Here is a 17,025-nt window from a genome sequence, read left to right as displayed (position 1 = left end):
TGGAATCGTAGTGCAAATGATGCAACTGCATGTGGCCCTATGGTAGTGGGGGGGCCCCCCTCAGCCGACCTGCATCAAGCAGGAAAGCCCACCATCCTGTTGTTCCAGATGAAAGGTCGCAATTTCTACCCTTTCTGTGTCAACATTGGGACACATAAAGTTGAATACATGATGATGTCTTCGGCAGGGGAGCCCGATAAACACGGACATAGAGACATCACTCCTGCTGAGTCTGCAGGCAACTCTGTGGATGTTGTAAAATGTTAACAACAAGTCAATAATTCTACATGCTATGTAGCCTAAATAAAGGACAAAGCATTAAAATAAAAATGATCATCAAAGCTAATTGAATTTTGTCCACTAGGTGGCACTATAAAGTCAATCTTCATACCTGGCTGCAGTGACAGGGAATTCAATTTTAATTTACTTCTTTTTAAGGTTTAAAATGACCTTTAAGTTTTAGTTTTTGTTTTTTTATCCCAAAACATGTATTATTTACATACCAAACAGTTTTGTAATTTACAACACTTATAATACCAATGATAACTCCCTGTGGTTTCACATAGGAGAATTCCATGTCCGCCAATCTAAATAGGGTTGCATCTCTAGGGGGTCCAGCACATACATATACCACTATCATAAGTGCCACAATGTAGGTAGTGGCCCCATTACAGATTTTGCATTGGAACCCAGAAATCTAAAGTTACATTTCTGCCCACAATATGTTATCTTTACTTTACCTGTACTAAATGAGAGTACATTAGAGGGTAAGCGGAGCTGTCTATGCAAAGCCGGGCAGTTTTCATACATTCTGGTGTCTGCTGGGAACAACTGATCAGTTGCGAACTTGCAATAACTGTTGTCGGACCCCCACCGATCATACTGATCACTATTCACAATCTGGCACCCGATTACAGTATTGCAACAAAGGCGGAATATGGCAAAAGCATTTGTGTAGGTCCCTCACAATTGTACATACAGACCCTGGATGAACATTCTAATGATGGTCTCAGCACCTCCATGGGGGAGGCAGACCTCCCCTTTAATACATTGGTGGCCAATAAATAACAAGGACTCAGAAGCCCCCTTTAATTCCTGTAACAATGTAAAGCGTAGCGTTATTAGAATGTATTACTGTTATTGTTTTTGTTATTATGATAAATATAAAATAATAATATTATTATAATATTAACGATAATTTTATTTATATATTGTCTACATATTCTACAGCACTTTACAATATTCCTAGTATTTAACGTACACTGAATTACTTAATAATACACACATAGAAGGTTCAATATATGCCAAATTGTATTATGGAGCAGAACTCCTGCATCTAAAGGATGGAAACACAACACAATTACATCTATGCCCATCTTTACATTGCCTTAGGGCTTATACTAAGTAAAAGAAGACAAAAAATACTGCTGGTGGCCACTAGGTGGCGACTGTGAGTCTGTGTTGGAAAGATAGGCACAATTCAAAACAAAACAGGGAGAGCAGGCAAAGAGGGCACTTCTAATCAAAGCTACACAGTGTCAGGGACAGGGAGGAGGGAGCCGTCCCCACAAGCAGGCTCACACATTGAAACTGCCCCCCAAAGAAAGCAGGGGACATCTGATGTGACATGCAAGGCACAAGTAGGAGTAGCCTCCTGTCCACTGATGGGGAAGTGTCACTATGAAGGAGAAGAGCCATCCAGGTCTCTGATCATCAACTAAGCAAGTCACGTCTCTGTCATTTCTGGTGTTTTTTTTTTTTTTGCTTTTTTTTTTTTAAGGAAAAGAGGGGAAAGAGAAAGGCCATGTACAGGCAACCCGGGCACCTGCTGGCACTGTGAGAGAAGATGGCATATATACAGGTAGGTGGCATTCACACTTCTACTCATGGTTGAAAATCAAGTCTTTGGTTGGAACTTGCAAAGCTTCAGCCAATGAACAAGTCATTGGACACAAAGGATGGGCTGAGACTGCGAGGTAACAACATGTGTGCGAATTAAGCCAAACTAAGACAAAAATCTGTTCTTTAGGATATCGGAAGCAGAACTTTATGTGGCATGTATACTAAAATATATGGAGCATCTAAAGATCTGTACAAGTTTGGCAGAGTAGAGAGAGTTTTCATGTGTTGTCTGGTATAGATATTACATGTATGAGCCATAATATTTTATTAGTATATTCTGATGTAGCAGAGCCGGAAATGTCATTTAGGTTGGTTTTGTGTAGTTGATAATGAAGTAGGAATGTCTGTCGTACAATACAAAGAATATACCGTGATGTCACTGCGAGGACCTGCGAATGACAAACACTACTACAGTGACACATTCATTTCTACTACATCTGTGTTTGTCATCTATCTCCTATCTATCTATCTATCTATCTATCTATCTATCTACGTATCTATCTATCTATCTATCTATCTATCTATCTATCTATCTATCTATCTATCTATCTCCTATCTATCTACCGTATCTATCTATCTATCTATCTATCTATCTATCTATCTATCTATCTATCTATCTATCTATCTATCTATCTATCTATCTAGTAATCTGATATTTATAAGATTTAATATATATATATATATATATATATATATATATATATATATGTATCATATATATGAATTTGTGTTCATACATATTTATGTATATAATGTATATATTATATATAAAGTTTCCATATTTATATACATGTGTATATAATGTATCTATTATCTATCTATTTATATGATATAACACTTTTTTGATACTTTTTTTTTTTTTTACTGCAGACTGCAGATGACATGTCACTGTAAACTTTGTTATATGAAAAAAATCTGCTTCACCCCTACCCAACCCCTGTAAAACCAGTCTAATAAAATAATAATCGACATGGACAAATACATGATCCTGCCGGTTCAAGCATCTGTTGCTAAGCAACAGATGAATACATTTGCAATTCTCACAATCAATAATTTCAATATTTTTTTTTAGTAGAGTTCCCCTTTAAGCAGTTTCCCTCTGTAGGGACCAGGGTATAAGAAGACGAGTAATGTAGGGCACTGCTCCTGATGGGGTTAATGATGCTGTGACTTGTACACAGGTTGTTTTCTGGCTCCTGTGAGTTTGGATGGCTGCGGGCGGAGCTGACACCTCCATTGGTTAGGCTTTATTGCACACAGGAGCTGCAAAGCAACAGTTGAACATGTCGGCAGCAGATGTTGCTCACTTGTTACAAATGGGCGTCTGTGTCAGTGTCAGGTTACCCTGTGCTAGCCATAACTAGACGCCTCAGCATATTCTAGTATTCTACATGCTGTATCTGTGTTACTCTCCATCTATCTGTCACATGAGGATTATCATCATGAAATAATCTGGATTACTCTGACATGTTGCCGATAACAGCATGTTTCATCATACGCTGCCGCCTACAAATGTGTGTCATAATAATAGAAATCATAACTTGTCGATATATATACATCGATCATCACTAATAGAGATGAGCGAACACTAAAATGTTCGAGGTTCGAAATTCGAATCGAACAGCCGCTCACTGTTCGTGTGTTCGAACGGGTTTCGAACCCCATTATAGTCTATGGGGAACAGATACTCGTTAAGGGGGAAACCCAAATCCGTGTCTGGAGGGTCACCAAGTCCACTATGACACCCCAGGAAATGATGCCAACACCTCTGGAATGACACTGGGACAGCAGGGGAAGCATGTCTGGGGGCATCTAACACACCAAAGACCCTCTATTACCCCAACATCACAGCCTAACAACTACACACTTTACACACTCAATACCACCTCTCTGACAGTAGGAAAACACCTTGAAACATGTGTATTTGGCACTTGCAGTGAGGAGAGCTTGTCACCAGCAGTGAATTTGGCCCTTGTAGTAAGTTGAGGTTGGCACCAACATTTGTTTTGAAAATCAGGGTGGATTGAGCCTCTAACCAGCAGAGTTTGGGCAAATTCATGGTGGAGGGAGCCTCTAAAAACCCCAGTTTGGACCAATTCATGGTGGAGGGAGACTCTAAAAACCCCAGTTTGGACCAATTCATGGTGGAGGGAGCCTCTAAAAAACCCAGTTTGGACCAATTCATGGTGGAGGGAGCCTCTAAACAGCCCAGTTTGGGCAAATTCATGGTGGAGGGAGCCTCTAAAAAACCCAGTTTGGACCAATTCATGGTGGAGGGAGCCTCTAAAAAACCCAGTTTGGACCAATTCATGGTGGAGGGAGCCTCTAACCAGCCCAGTTTGGACCAATTCATGGTGGAGGGAGCCTCTAAAAACCCCAGTTTGGACCAATTCATGGTGGAGGGAGCCTCTAAAAACCCCAGTTTGGACCAATTCATGGTGGAGGGAGCCTCTAAAACCCCCAGTTTGGACCAATTCATGCTGGAGGGAGCCTCTAAACAGCCCAGTTTGGGCAAATTCATGGTGGAGGGAGCCTCTAAAAACCCCAGTTTGGACCAATTCATGGTGGAGGGAGCCTCTAAAAACCCCAGTTTGGACCAATTCATGGTGGAGGGAGCCTCTAAAAAACCCAGTTTGGACCAATTCATGGTGGAGGGAGCCTCTAAAAAACCCAGTTTGGACCAATTCATGGTGGAGGGAGCCTCTAAAAACCCCAGTTTGGACCAATTCATGGTGGAGGGAGCCTCTAAAAACCCCAGTTTGGACCAATTCATGGTGGAGGGAGCCTCTAAAAAACCCAGTTTGGACCAATTCATGGTGGAGGGAGCCTCTAAACAGCCCAGTTTGGACCAATTCATGGTGGAGGGAGCCTCTAAACAGCCCAGTTTGGGCAAATTCATGGTGGAGGGAGCCTCTAACCAGCCCAGTTTGGGCAAATTCATGGTGGAGGGAGCCTCTAAAAACCCCCGTTTGGACCAATTAATGGTGGAGGGAGCCTCTAAACAGCCCAGTTTGGGCAAATTCATGGTGGAGGGAGCCTCTAACCAGCCCAGTTTGGACCAATTCATGGTGGAGGGAGCCTCTAAAAACCCCAGTTTGGACCAATTCATGGTGGAGGGAGCCTCTAAAAACCCCAGTTTGGACCAATTCATGGTGGAGGGAGCCTCTAAAAACCCCAGTTTGGACCAATTCATGGTGGAGGGAGCCTCTAAAAACCCCAGTTTGGACCAATTCATGGTGGAGGGAGCCTCTAAAAAACCCAGTTTGGACCAATTCATGGTGGAGGGAGCCTCTAACCAGCCCAGTTTGGACCAATTCATGGTGGAGGGAGCCTCTAAAAACCCCAGTTTGGACCAATTCATGGTGGAGGGAGCCTCTAAAAACCCCAGTTTGGACCAATTCATGGTGGAGGGAGCCTCTAAAACCCCCAGTTTGGACCAATTCATGCTGGAGGGAGCCTCTAAACAGCCCAGTTTGGGCAAATTCATGGTGGAGGGAGCCTCTAAAAACCCCAGTTTGGACCAATTCATGGTGGAGGGAGCCTCTAAAAACCCCAGTTTGGACCAATTCATGGTGGAGGGAGCCTCTAAAAAACCCAGTTTGGACCAATTCATGGTGGAGGGAGCCTCTAAAAAACCCAGTTTGGACCAATTCATGGTGGAGGGAGCCTCTAACCAGCCCAGTTTGGACCAATTCATGGTGGAGGGAGCCTCTAAAAACCCCAGTTTGGACCAATTCATGGTGGAGGGAGCCTCTAAACAGCCCAGTTTGGACCAATTCATGGTGGAGGGAGCCTCTAAAAACCCCAATTTGGACCAATTCATGGTGGAGGGAGCCTCTAACCAGCCCAGTTTGGACCAATTCATGGTGGAGGGAGCCTCTAACCAGCCCAGTTTGGGCAAATTCATGGTGGAGGGAGCCTCTAAAAACCCCAATTTGGACCAATTCATGGTGGAGGGAGCCTCTAAACAGCCCAGTTTGGGCAAATTCATGGTGGAGGGAGCCTCTAAAAACCCCAGTTTGGACCAATTCATGGTGGAGGGAGCCTCTAAAAAACCCAGTTTGGACCAATTCATGGTGGAGGGAGCCTCTAACCAGCCCAGTTTGGACCAATTCATGGTGGAGGGAGCCTCTAAAAACCCCAGTTTGGACCAATTCATGGTGGAGGGAGCCTCTAAACAGCCCAGTTTGGACCAATTCATGGTGGAGGGAGCCTCTAAAAACCCCAATTTGGACCAATTCATGGTGGAGGGAGCCTCTAACCAGCCCAGTTTGGACCAATTCATGGTGGAGGGAGCCTCTAACCAGCCCAGTTTGGGCAAATTCATGGTGGAGGGAGCCTCTAAAAACCCCAATTTGGACCAATTCATGGTGGAGGGAGCCTCTAAACAGCCCAGTTTGGGCAAATTCATGGTGGAGGGAGCCTCTAAAAACCCCAGTTTGGACCAATTCATGGTGGAGGGAGCCTCTAAAAACCCCAGTTTGGACCAATTCATGGTGGAGGGAGCCTCTAAAAACCCCAGTTTGGACCAATTCATGGTGGAGGGAGCCTCTAAAAAACCCAGTTTGGACCAATTCATGGTGGAGGGAGCCTCTAACCAGCCCAGTTTGGACCAATTCATGGTGGAGGGAGCCTCTAAACAGCCCAGTTTTGGCAAATTCATGGTGGAGGGAGCCTCTAAAAACCCCAGTTTGGACCAATTCATGGTGGAGGGAGCCTCTAAAAACCCCAGTTTGGACCAATTCATGGTGGAGGGAGCCTCTAAAAACCCCAGTTTGGACCAATTCATGGTGGAGGGAGCCTCTAAAAAACCCAGTTTGGACCAATTCATGGTGGAGGGATCCTCTAACCAGCAGAGTTGGGGGAAATCATGTTGGAGGGAGCCTAGTATTAGCAGAATTGTGCAACGCTTATGGTGGATGAGTATGAGGATGCGGAGGAATTGGAGAGGTTGAGTACAGACATGGAGTTTCATGTTGGGGTGCTTTACACAGGTGGGCACAAAAATGAAGGCTCTATCCAGTGGTGGTTCATTTTTATCAAAGTGAGCCGGTCGGCACTCTCAGCTGACAGACGGGTGCGCTTGTCAGTGATGATGCCACCGGCTGCACTGAACACCCTCTCAGATAGGACGCTGGCGGCAGGACAGGACAGCACCTCCAAGGCATATAGGGCAAGTTCAAGCCACAGGTCCAACTTCGACACCCAATACGTGTAGGGCGCAGAGGGGTCGGAGAGGACAGGGCTGTGGTCGGAAAGGTATTCCCGCAACATGCGCCTATACTTCTCACGCCTGGTGACACTAGGACCCTCTGTGGCGGCACTTTGGCGAGGGGGTGCCATCAAGGTGTCCCAGACCTTAGACAGTGTGCCCCTCGTTTGTGTGGACCGGTGAGAACTTGGTCGCCTACTGGAGGAACTGTCCTCCCTGCCGCCAACGTCACATGCTGGAAACATCTCCATCATATTCTGCACCAATTGCCTGTGGCAAGCATTGATGCGATTGGCCCTCCCCTCTACCGGAATAAAAGACGAGATGTTGTTTTTATACCGGGGGTCAAGGATAGCAAAGATCCAGTACTGGTTGTCCTCCATGATTTTGACAATACGCTTGTCGGTTGTAAAGCACCCCAACATGAACTCAGCCATGTCTGCCACAGTGTTAGTTGGCATGACTCCTCTGGCCCCACCGGAAAGTTCAATCTCCATTGTCTACCCATCCGCGCTGCAACAATGGGACGATTCGAAGTTGCCCGGAAGCCTCCTGTATCACCATCACATCATCGGACAACTCTTCTTCCTCCTCCTCCTCCTCCTCCATTAAACGCGATGAAGCGGACAGATGTGTGGACCTACTCTCCAGCTGTGACGGATCGGATGCTATCCCTGACTCCTCTGTGTGATCTGAGTTATCCCTGATGTCAATCAGGGATTCTCTCAGAACACACAAGAGCGGGATTGTAAGGCTCACCATCGCATCCTCAGAGCTCACCCTCCTTGTGGACTCCTCAAACACCCGTAGGATGTCACAAAGGTCTCTCATCCATGGCCACTCATGGATGAGAAACTGAGGCAGCTGACTTTGTGGCACCCTAGGGTTTTGTAGCTGGTATTCCATCAAAGGTCTCTGCTGCTCAACCACTCTATTCAACATCTGAAACGTTGAGTTCCAGCGTGTGGGGACGTCGCACAAAAGCCGGTGTTGTGGCACATGCAGGCGTTGCTGGAGAGATTTTAAGCTAGCAGCGGCTACTGTCGACTTGCGAAAGTGGGCGCACATGCGCCGCACTTTCACCAGTAGCTCTGGAACATTGGGGTAGCTCTTTAGGAAACGTTGCACCACTAGGTTGAAGACGTGGGCCAGGCATGGAACATGTTGGAGTCCGGCAAGCTCCAGAGCTGCTACCAGGTTCCGGCCGTTATCACAAACGACCATGCCTGGGCCCAGGTGCAGCGGCTCAAACCATATTGCCGTCTCATCGAGGAGGGCATCCCTCACCTCGGAGGCAGTGTGCTGTCTGTCCCCCAAGCTGATCAGCTTCAGCACAGCCTGCTGACGTCTACCAACGCCAGTGCTGCAACGTTTCCAACTCGTAGCTGGGGTCAATCTAACAGCGGAGGAGGAGGCGGTGGCGGAGGAGGAGGCGGTGGCGGAGGAGGAGGCGGTAGAGGAGGAGGAGGAGGGGGGTGTTCTTCTCGTGTCCCTGCCAGGAATGTTAGGCAGGGAGACGAGGTACACCGGGCCAGTTTGGGAAGCAGTCCCAGCCTCAACTACATTCACCCAGTGTGCCGTCAGTGAAATGTAGCGTCCCTGTCCGCATGCACTTGTCCACGCGTCGGTGGTCAAGTGGACCTTTGTGCAAAGCGCGGAACTAAGGGCCCGCCTGATGTTGAGTGACACGTGCTGGTGCAAGGCGGGGACGGCACACCGGGAGAAGTAGTGACGGCTAGGGACGGCATAGCGAGGTGCCGCAGTTGCCATCAGGTCCAGGAAGGCGGGAGTTTCAACAAGCCGGAACGCCAACATCTCCTGGGCCAGCAGTTTAGCGATGTTGGCGTTCAAGGCTTGCGCGTGTGGGTGGTTAGCAGTGTATTTCTGCCGCCGCTCCAATGTCTGAGAGATGGTGGGTTGTTGTAAAGAAGCGCCTGATGGTGCCTTTGATGGTGCAGGAGAAGGAGATAAGACAGGAACAGGGGAGGATGAGGGAGAAGTCAACAAAGTGGCGGAGGCAGATGAAGTGGTGTCCTGGCTCGTCCTCTGGAGTGCATCGCCAGCACAGTCAGCAGTGGCAGTGGCAGAGGCAGAGGCAGTGGCAGTGGCGTGAACGGCAGGCGGCCTTTGTCCTGCCGTTGCTGCCTGCCACTGATTCCAGTGCTTGGATTCCAAATGACGGCGCATTGAAGTGGTGGACAGGTTGCTCTTCTCAGAGCCCCTAATCAATTTCGAGAGGCAAATTGTGCAGACAACACTATATCTGTCCTCGGCGTATTCCTTGAAAAAACTCCACACCTTCGAGAAACGTGCCCTCGAGGTGGGAGTTTTTCGGGGCTGGGTACGAACTGGAACATCTTGGGAGATTCCGGGTGTGGCCTGGCTTCGCCTAAGCTGCTGACCTCTGCCTCTGCCTCTAGCTACCCTTTTTGGTGCTGCACTTGCCTCAACATCCACACTACTTTCCCCGCTTGACATCCCCCCTGTCCAGGTCGGGTCAGTGTCCTCATCATCCACCACTTCCTCTTCCAACTCCTGTCTCATCTCCTCCTCCCGCACAATGCGCCGGTCAACTGGATGCCCTGACGGCAACTGCGTCACATCATCGTCGATGAGGGTGGGTTGCTGGTCATCCACCACCAAATCGAACGGAGATGGAGGAGACTCTAGTGTTTGAGCATCTGGACACAGATGCTCCTCTGTTAGGTTCGTGGAATCGTGACGTGGAGAGGCAGGTTGAGGGACAATGAAAGGAGCGGAGAACAGCTCTGGGGAGCAGGGACAGTTGGGGTTATTGTTCTGTGAAGCTTGGGAATTTTGGGAGGAAGGAGGACAAGACTGTTGGGTAATAGGAGGAGAGGAGGCAGAGTCTGACTGGCTGCTGGACAATGTGCTGTAAGCGTTCTCTGACAGCCATTGCAAGACCTGTTCCTGGTTCTCGGGCCTACTAAGGTTTGTACCCTGCAGTTTAGTTAATGTGGCAAGCAACCCTGGCACTGTGGAGTGGCGCAATGCTTGCTGCCCCACAGGAGTAGGCACGGGACGCCCTGTGGCTTCACTGCTACCTTGCTCCCCAGAACCATTCCCCCGACCTCGCCCACGGCCTCGTCCACGTCCCTTTCCGGGAGCCTTGCGCATTTTGAATTCCCAGTTAGAAATTGGCACTATATACCAGTAGCAAAAATTGTGGGTGCACGTAACCCCAATATATTCTTTGAATTCCCAGTCAGACAATGGCACTATATACCAGTAGCAAGAAATGAGGGTATTTATAACCCCAATATATTCTTTGAATTACCAGTCAGAAACTGGCACTATATGGCAGTAGCAAGAAATGAGGGTATTTATAACCCCAATATATTATTTGAATTCCCAGTCAGACAATGGCACTGTATACCAGTAGTAAAAACTGTGGGTGCACGTAACCCCAATATATTCTTTGAATTACCAGTCAGAAACTGGCACTATATGGCAGTAGCAAGAAATGAGGGTATTTGTAACCCCAATATATTCTTTGAATTCCCAGTCAGAAACTGGCACTGTATACCAGTAGTAAAAATTGTGGGTGCACGTAACCCCAATATATTCTTTGAATTCCCAGTCAGACAATGGCACTATATACCAGTAGCAAGAAATGAGGGTATTTATAACCCCAATATATTCTTTGAATTCCCAGTCAGAAACTGGCACTGTATACCAGTAGTAAAAATTGTGGGTGCACGTAACCCCAATATATTCTTTGAATTCCCAGTCAGACAATGGCACTATATACCAGTAGCAAGAAATGAGGGTATTTATAACCCCAATATATTCTTTGAATTCCCAGTCAGACAATGGCACTGTATACCAGTAGTAAAAATTGTGGGTGCACGTAACCCCAATATATTCTTTGAATTACCAGTCAGAAACTGGCACTATATGGCAGTAGCAAGAAATGAGGGTATTTGTAACCCCAATATATTCTTTGAATTCCCAGTCAGAAACTGGCACTGTATACCAGTAGTAAAAATTGTGGGTGCACGTAACCCCAATATATTCTTTGAATTACCAGTCAGAAACTGGCACTATATGGCAGTAGCAAGAAATGAGGGTATTTGTAACCCCAATATATTCTTTGAATTCCCAGTCAGAAACTGGCACTGTATACCAGTAGTAAAAATTGTGGGTGCACGTAACCCCAATATATTCTTTGAATTCCCAGTCAGACAATGGCACTATATACCAGTAGCAAGAAATGAGGGTATTTATAACCCCAATATATTCTTTGAATTCCCAGTCAGACAATGGCACTGTATACCAGTAGTAAAAATTGTGGGTGCACGTAACCCCAATATATTCTTTGAATTCCCAGTCAGAAACTGGCACTATATGGCAGTAGCAAGAAATGAGGGTATTTATAACCCCAATATATTCTTTGAATTCCCAGTCAGACAATGGCACTGTATACCAGTAGTAAAAATTGTGGGTGCACGTAACCCCAATATATTCTTTGAATTACCAGTCAGAAACTGGCACTATATGGCAGTAGCAAGAAATGAGGGTATTTGTAACCCCAATATATTCTTTGAATTCCCAGTCAGACAATGGCACTGTATACCAGTAGTAAAAATTGTGGGTGCACGTAACCCCAATATATTCTTTGAATTACCAGTCAGAAACTGGCACTATATGGCAGTAGCAAGAAATGAGGGTATTTGTAACCCCAATATATTCTTTGAATTCCCAGTCAGAAACTGGCACTGTATACCAGTAGTAAAAATTGTGGGTGCACGTAACCCCAATATATTCTTTGAATTCCCAGTCAGACAATGGCACTATATGGCAGTAGCAAGAAATGAGGGTATTTATAACCCCAATATATTCTTTGAATTCCCAGTCAGACAATGGCACTGTATACCAGTAGTAAAAATTGTGGGTGCACGTAACCCCAATATATTCTTTGAATTACCAGTCAGAAACTGGCACTATATGGCAGTAACAAGAAATGAGGGTATTTATAACCCCAATATATTCTTTGAATTCCCAGTCAGACAATGGCACTGTATACCAGTAGTAAAAATTGTGGGTGCACGTAACCCCAATATATTCTTTGAATTACCAGTCAGAAACTGGCACTATATGGCAGTAGCAAGAAATGAGGGTATTTGTAACCCCAATATATTCTTTGAATTCCCAGTCAGAAACTGGCACTGTATACCAGTAGTAAAAATTGTGGGTGCACGTAACCCCAATATATTCTTTGAATTCCCAGTCAGACAATGGCACTATATACCAGTAGCAAGAAATGAGGGTATTTATAACCTCAATATATTCTTTGAATTCCCAGTCAGACAATGGCACTGTATACCAGTAGTAAAAATTGTGGGTGCACGTAACCCCAATATATTCTTTGAATTACCAGTCAGAAACTGGCACTATATGGCATTAGCAAGAAATGAGGGTATTTGTAACCCCAATATATTCTTTGAATTCCCAGTCAGAAACTGGCACTGTATACCAGTAGTAAAAATTGTGGGTGCACGTAACCCCAATATATTCTTTGAATTCCCAGTCAGACAATGGCACTATATGGCAGTAGCAAAAATAGTGGGTGTATATAGCCCCAATTCTATTGCTAGGGGACTTGCAGGGTATTTCTGGGGTGAAGGTGGGGGGGCACACCGTTGGAACGGGTATCGGGGGTATATATCGGGTATACGGGAATACACTGACAGTGTATTCCATTCAGGATCCTGGGAAAGCTGGGTTGCGGCGATTGAGCCCGTCAGTGCCACGTTACACTGACAAGCTTCTCCCTGGAATTTAGCTCTTACAAGAGCTGTTGTGGTTGTCTTCTCCTTCCTATCCTAGCCTGTCCCTGCCTACCCAGAATCTAAGCCCTAGCTAGCTGGACGGAAACCTCCGTCCTCGGTGAATTGCAAGCTCAGAATGACGCGAACCTGGGCGGCGCTGTTCTTTTAAATTAGAGGTCACATGTTTTCGGCAGCCATTGGGTTTTGCCTACTTTTCTCAACGTCACCGGTGTCGTAGTTCCTGTCCTGTTATTGGAGCAAAAAAGGCGCCAGGGAAGGTGGGAGGGGAATCGAGTAATGGCGCACTTTACCACGCGGTGTTCGATTCGATTCGAACATGCCGAACAGCCTAATATCCGATCGAACATGAGTTCGATAGAACACTGTTCGCTCATCTCTAATCACTAACAATAGAACCAAATGTGTAAATCCCCATAATCCCACCAAAATAGATCTGACTCTTGTATTGACTCTACAAGATCTCTGAATGTATCCAGGCGTATATGGCAGCAGATCCTTTAAAGGGGTTTTGTGGGACATTCATATTCATGACCTATCCCTTTAGGATTCTGTGGGCCAGGACCCCACTGATCACATATTGATTACCTGTCCACAGGTCATTAGTATGTAAATCCTGGAAAATCCCTTTAAGTTGATAGGTGGGGCCCTCCATGGATCAGGTTTATTTTTAGAGGCCAAGTTGGTCTCTTTTTTGGGATTCCTCAAACTATTCCTGAACAATGTATGTAGTGGGCAGAGTGCATTTGTAGGGGCCTGCAGCCATCTTCAATGACACCAATAAGTACTCCACTGGGCCAGGAACAACCTCCACACGGTCACCAATCTACCCAAGGATAGATCAACCAAATTCCTACTACCCTGTGTGGTAGTATTGCAGCCAAGAAACACATTTCACCAACACAGCCTAGTGGTCACCACCATTTGACTGAAGTAGCAGATATTTGGCAGAACAGAGGTTAATAGCAGTTGCTCAGCCATAAAGAACAGCCAAGATCAACATCAGTAGTCCAACACAACAGAAAAGGCCAAGTTGTTCAGCATGAGAATAGTCCCATAGTGGCTTTCCACTTCTTACTGGAGTTTACACCTGTGATAACCATTTCTCATGCACACCAGGATTGCTATGTCAACCTTTGTATACAAACAGGTTTGACTCCAGAATTGCACTGCATGGATAGACAGTAAAACTAGTAGCCACAGTGGACCAGATGAAACGGCTTGAAGATGTTGGAAAGTTTCATTTTTTTTAAGAGACTCTTACTTCCCTGCATAACCACAAGGCAACTGACCTGAGTGCATAAAAACTGCATACATTGATAGCGGACTTAGTCCTCATGAGCACTCTTAAGATCAGTCTATATGGTTCTTCTTGAACCTCTTCTCCTTTAGTTGACTTAGCAGCCTCCTTGTCAAAAGATCATAGTCTACTATGAGCATTAGCGGGATCCACTGGTCCACTGGTGAGATTTCCTTTAGGGGTTTCGCTGTCTCTTTCACTTCAGTGGATGGCTCTTTAGACTGGCGCTTATCCTCCCGCTTTTCATCCATTGCCAGAACCTCTGAATCCAGACCAAACAGGTCTTCACATAAACACTTCTCAGGGAAACATAAGGATTGATAAGTTAGCTATTAGATTCAAAGAAGCCCAGCTCCAGAAATGGTCCACACAGACGAATATTCAGACAGGTAGCAAAGGAGGGCCAGATGGAAAGACACAAGACAGCCTCACTGTTATATGAGAGTTTTCCCACCTAGCGCGAATACAAGGTGTCTGGCCATAGTGGGATGGACTGGTCATTGAGTGGTGCCACATGGGCACATCCCACTTCAAAGCCAATGGGTGCAACTAGGTTCTGCTTGTTTAGAGAATCATAATGTCTCCCTTTATAGAGAGTTCCAGATCAAGGTAGATGCAATGACTCAGTAGTAAGCATAGTTAAAGTGGCCAGTGGCTTGCACCATTATACTGCTGAAAGTGGGCACTGCCATTGGGAATACCATTGCCGTGATGGGGTGTACTTGGTCAATACAATGTCTGGGTATGTGATATATTTAAAAGTATCATCCACATAAATGTCATCACTACCCCTTGGGGTAAATGACACATACCCAACAATCCACATGGTGTAAAAGAAAATGCTCAGTGACCCAGTTCATGTGCCTAATATCGGCACTTTTATGGACATGAATATTATGGTTATTGTAGGCATTCTAATCAGGTACACAGCCCATAAACCGCAAGCTGCAATCCATTATGGGTTGAGTTTTTTAAACCGCTTATTCCAGTTTTATCATGTAAAAAAAAGTCACAATGTTCATTTGGGGACTGGTTTGATAGGCTGGATTCTGGTGAGCATTTTCCCTAAAGAGCACAGCTCCCTGGCTTCATGTTTGATGGACTGTACCACAAAGGCTCTTTTACTGACTTTTAAAGAAGTTATCAACTTTCTATAATTGATTGCCATCAACATTAGATTTTTAGGAGTCTGACACCTGAGCCCGCCGCAGATAACCGGTACTGAGGCTGCACGGAAGAGTTGTGATGGTCACTCAGCATACAAACTGTAGCCGCGACAGTAGGTACCAATGAAGTTCCATGAAGTCTCTTGTAGAAAATGGATAGCCCCTTTCAGTACTGATGAGCAGACATTTCCTGTCACACAGTTATAACGGAGGCGATTACAGTTCTTGACTATATACTTATAGTCTTTTGGATGTTTTACGAGAGAATAGAGAAGGAAAATTATGAGAGAAGGATAATGACATTGCTCCAGCAGGTAGATACAGCAAAGTCTATAGCTGCCCAGGTCATGCTGTGCTGATACATCATGAGATTAATAACACAACGAAGAGAAGGAGAAAGATGGCAGCCAAAATGGAGTGTGATCAGATGCTGAGGAGAAGCCAAGGGATGAGTGGTCTCCATAGCTGAAGGGTCTCCACTGTATTGTACCCAAGATCTGAGGGGCTGGGGATTCATTATTGTGACAGCCAGGAACTTATTAAAGGTTCCCAGGCTTTGCTAGGTAGTTTGTAATAGTACTCTATGGATTTTACAATACACAGCAATGCAGTTCAATAGCATTGCAATGTACTGTAGTAATGATCAGACCCCCTGAGGTTCAGGACTCCTTAGTGAGTCTAAAAATAAAAAATAAATGGAAAAAAAAATATTAAAAGGTCAAATCATCCCCTTTCCCTAGATCAGATCTAAAAATGAACAAAATAAAACAAATACTCATTAGAAATTCCTGCATCCAAAAATTCCGAACTACAAACCTGTTTAAATATTTTTCCCATGCAGCGAATGCCGTCACGGAAAAAAAGCCAAAAGAACAGTTTTTTCATAAATCGAACATTCCCCAAGAATAAATAAAAAAGAACATATGGCCCTGCAAAAAAAGATGCTTTAGCTACACCCGTGTATGGAAATATACAAATGTAGCAGGTGTCTGCATATGGCGACTCCAAGAATTTTTTTTTCAAAGTTTTGTATTTTGTTAAGTTGTTAAAAAATATCAAAAATATATAAATTTGCTATCGTATTGTAATTGTAACGACCTGTAGAATATAGGTAACGTGTCATTTGGGCTACACATTGAATGCTGTAAGACCAAGACCAATAAGAAAGTGGCACAGACACAGTTTTTCTGTAATTCCACTCCATTTTGTTTCAGCTTCCCAGTACATTGTGAGGGATATTATATGGTAGCATTATGAAGTTTAATTTGTCTTAAAAAAATAAAGCCCTCACACGCTCTGTGAATCACAAAATAAAAAGCTATAGCTTTTGGAGGGAGTAAAAAACAAAAATGAAAATTTGTCGCATCATGAAGAGGTTAAAGGGGTTGGTCCTTTCCAGGACCTTTGGCCAAATGAGCCTTATTATTGTGGGCCTCTTGAGGATGACATATTAGTTCAGACGGGGGCAGGAGAAGAACTGAACAGTGATTTTACTCAGGATTAGATAACAAACATGATGATTACAAAGAGTATTACAAGTAGCAATACAGAGCAATACACAGAGTCTCCCAAGGAAGGCACAAGCCTTGGCAGTTACACGTCTTTGCAGAGGCACAGTGTATGAGAACAGAACAC

General features: G+C 45.1%; 1 protein-coding gene across 1 annotated transcript in view; it reads left to right on the top strand.

Annotated features, from left to right (window-relative positions):
* Positions 1-1,508: 1,508 nt before the first annotated feature.
* The window catches only part of SYT17 (synaptotagmin 17), an 83,707-nt gene continuing 68,190 nt past the window's right edge, over positions 1,509-17,025 (top strand). The window contains exon 1 of the mRNA XM_075285542.1: positions 1,509-1,861. Coding sequence (XP_075141643.1) covers positions 1,847-1,861 — 15 coding nt within the window. The 5' untranslated portion in view covers positions 1,509-1,846. The remainder of the gene's footprint in view (positions 1,862-17,025) is intronic.

The sequence above is a fragment of the Leptodactylus fuscus genome, chromosome 8 (assembly GCF_031893055.1).
Source record: "Leptodactylus fuscus isolate aLepFus1 chromosome 8, aLepFus1.hap2, whole genome shotgun sequence".
NCBI lineage: Eukaryota > Metazoa > Chordata > Amphibia > Anura > Leptodactylidae > Leptodactylus > Leptodactylus fuscus.
Note: the sequence above shows the minus strand (reverse complement) of the source record. Positions and strands in the feature narration are given on the sequence as shown.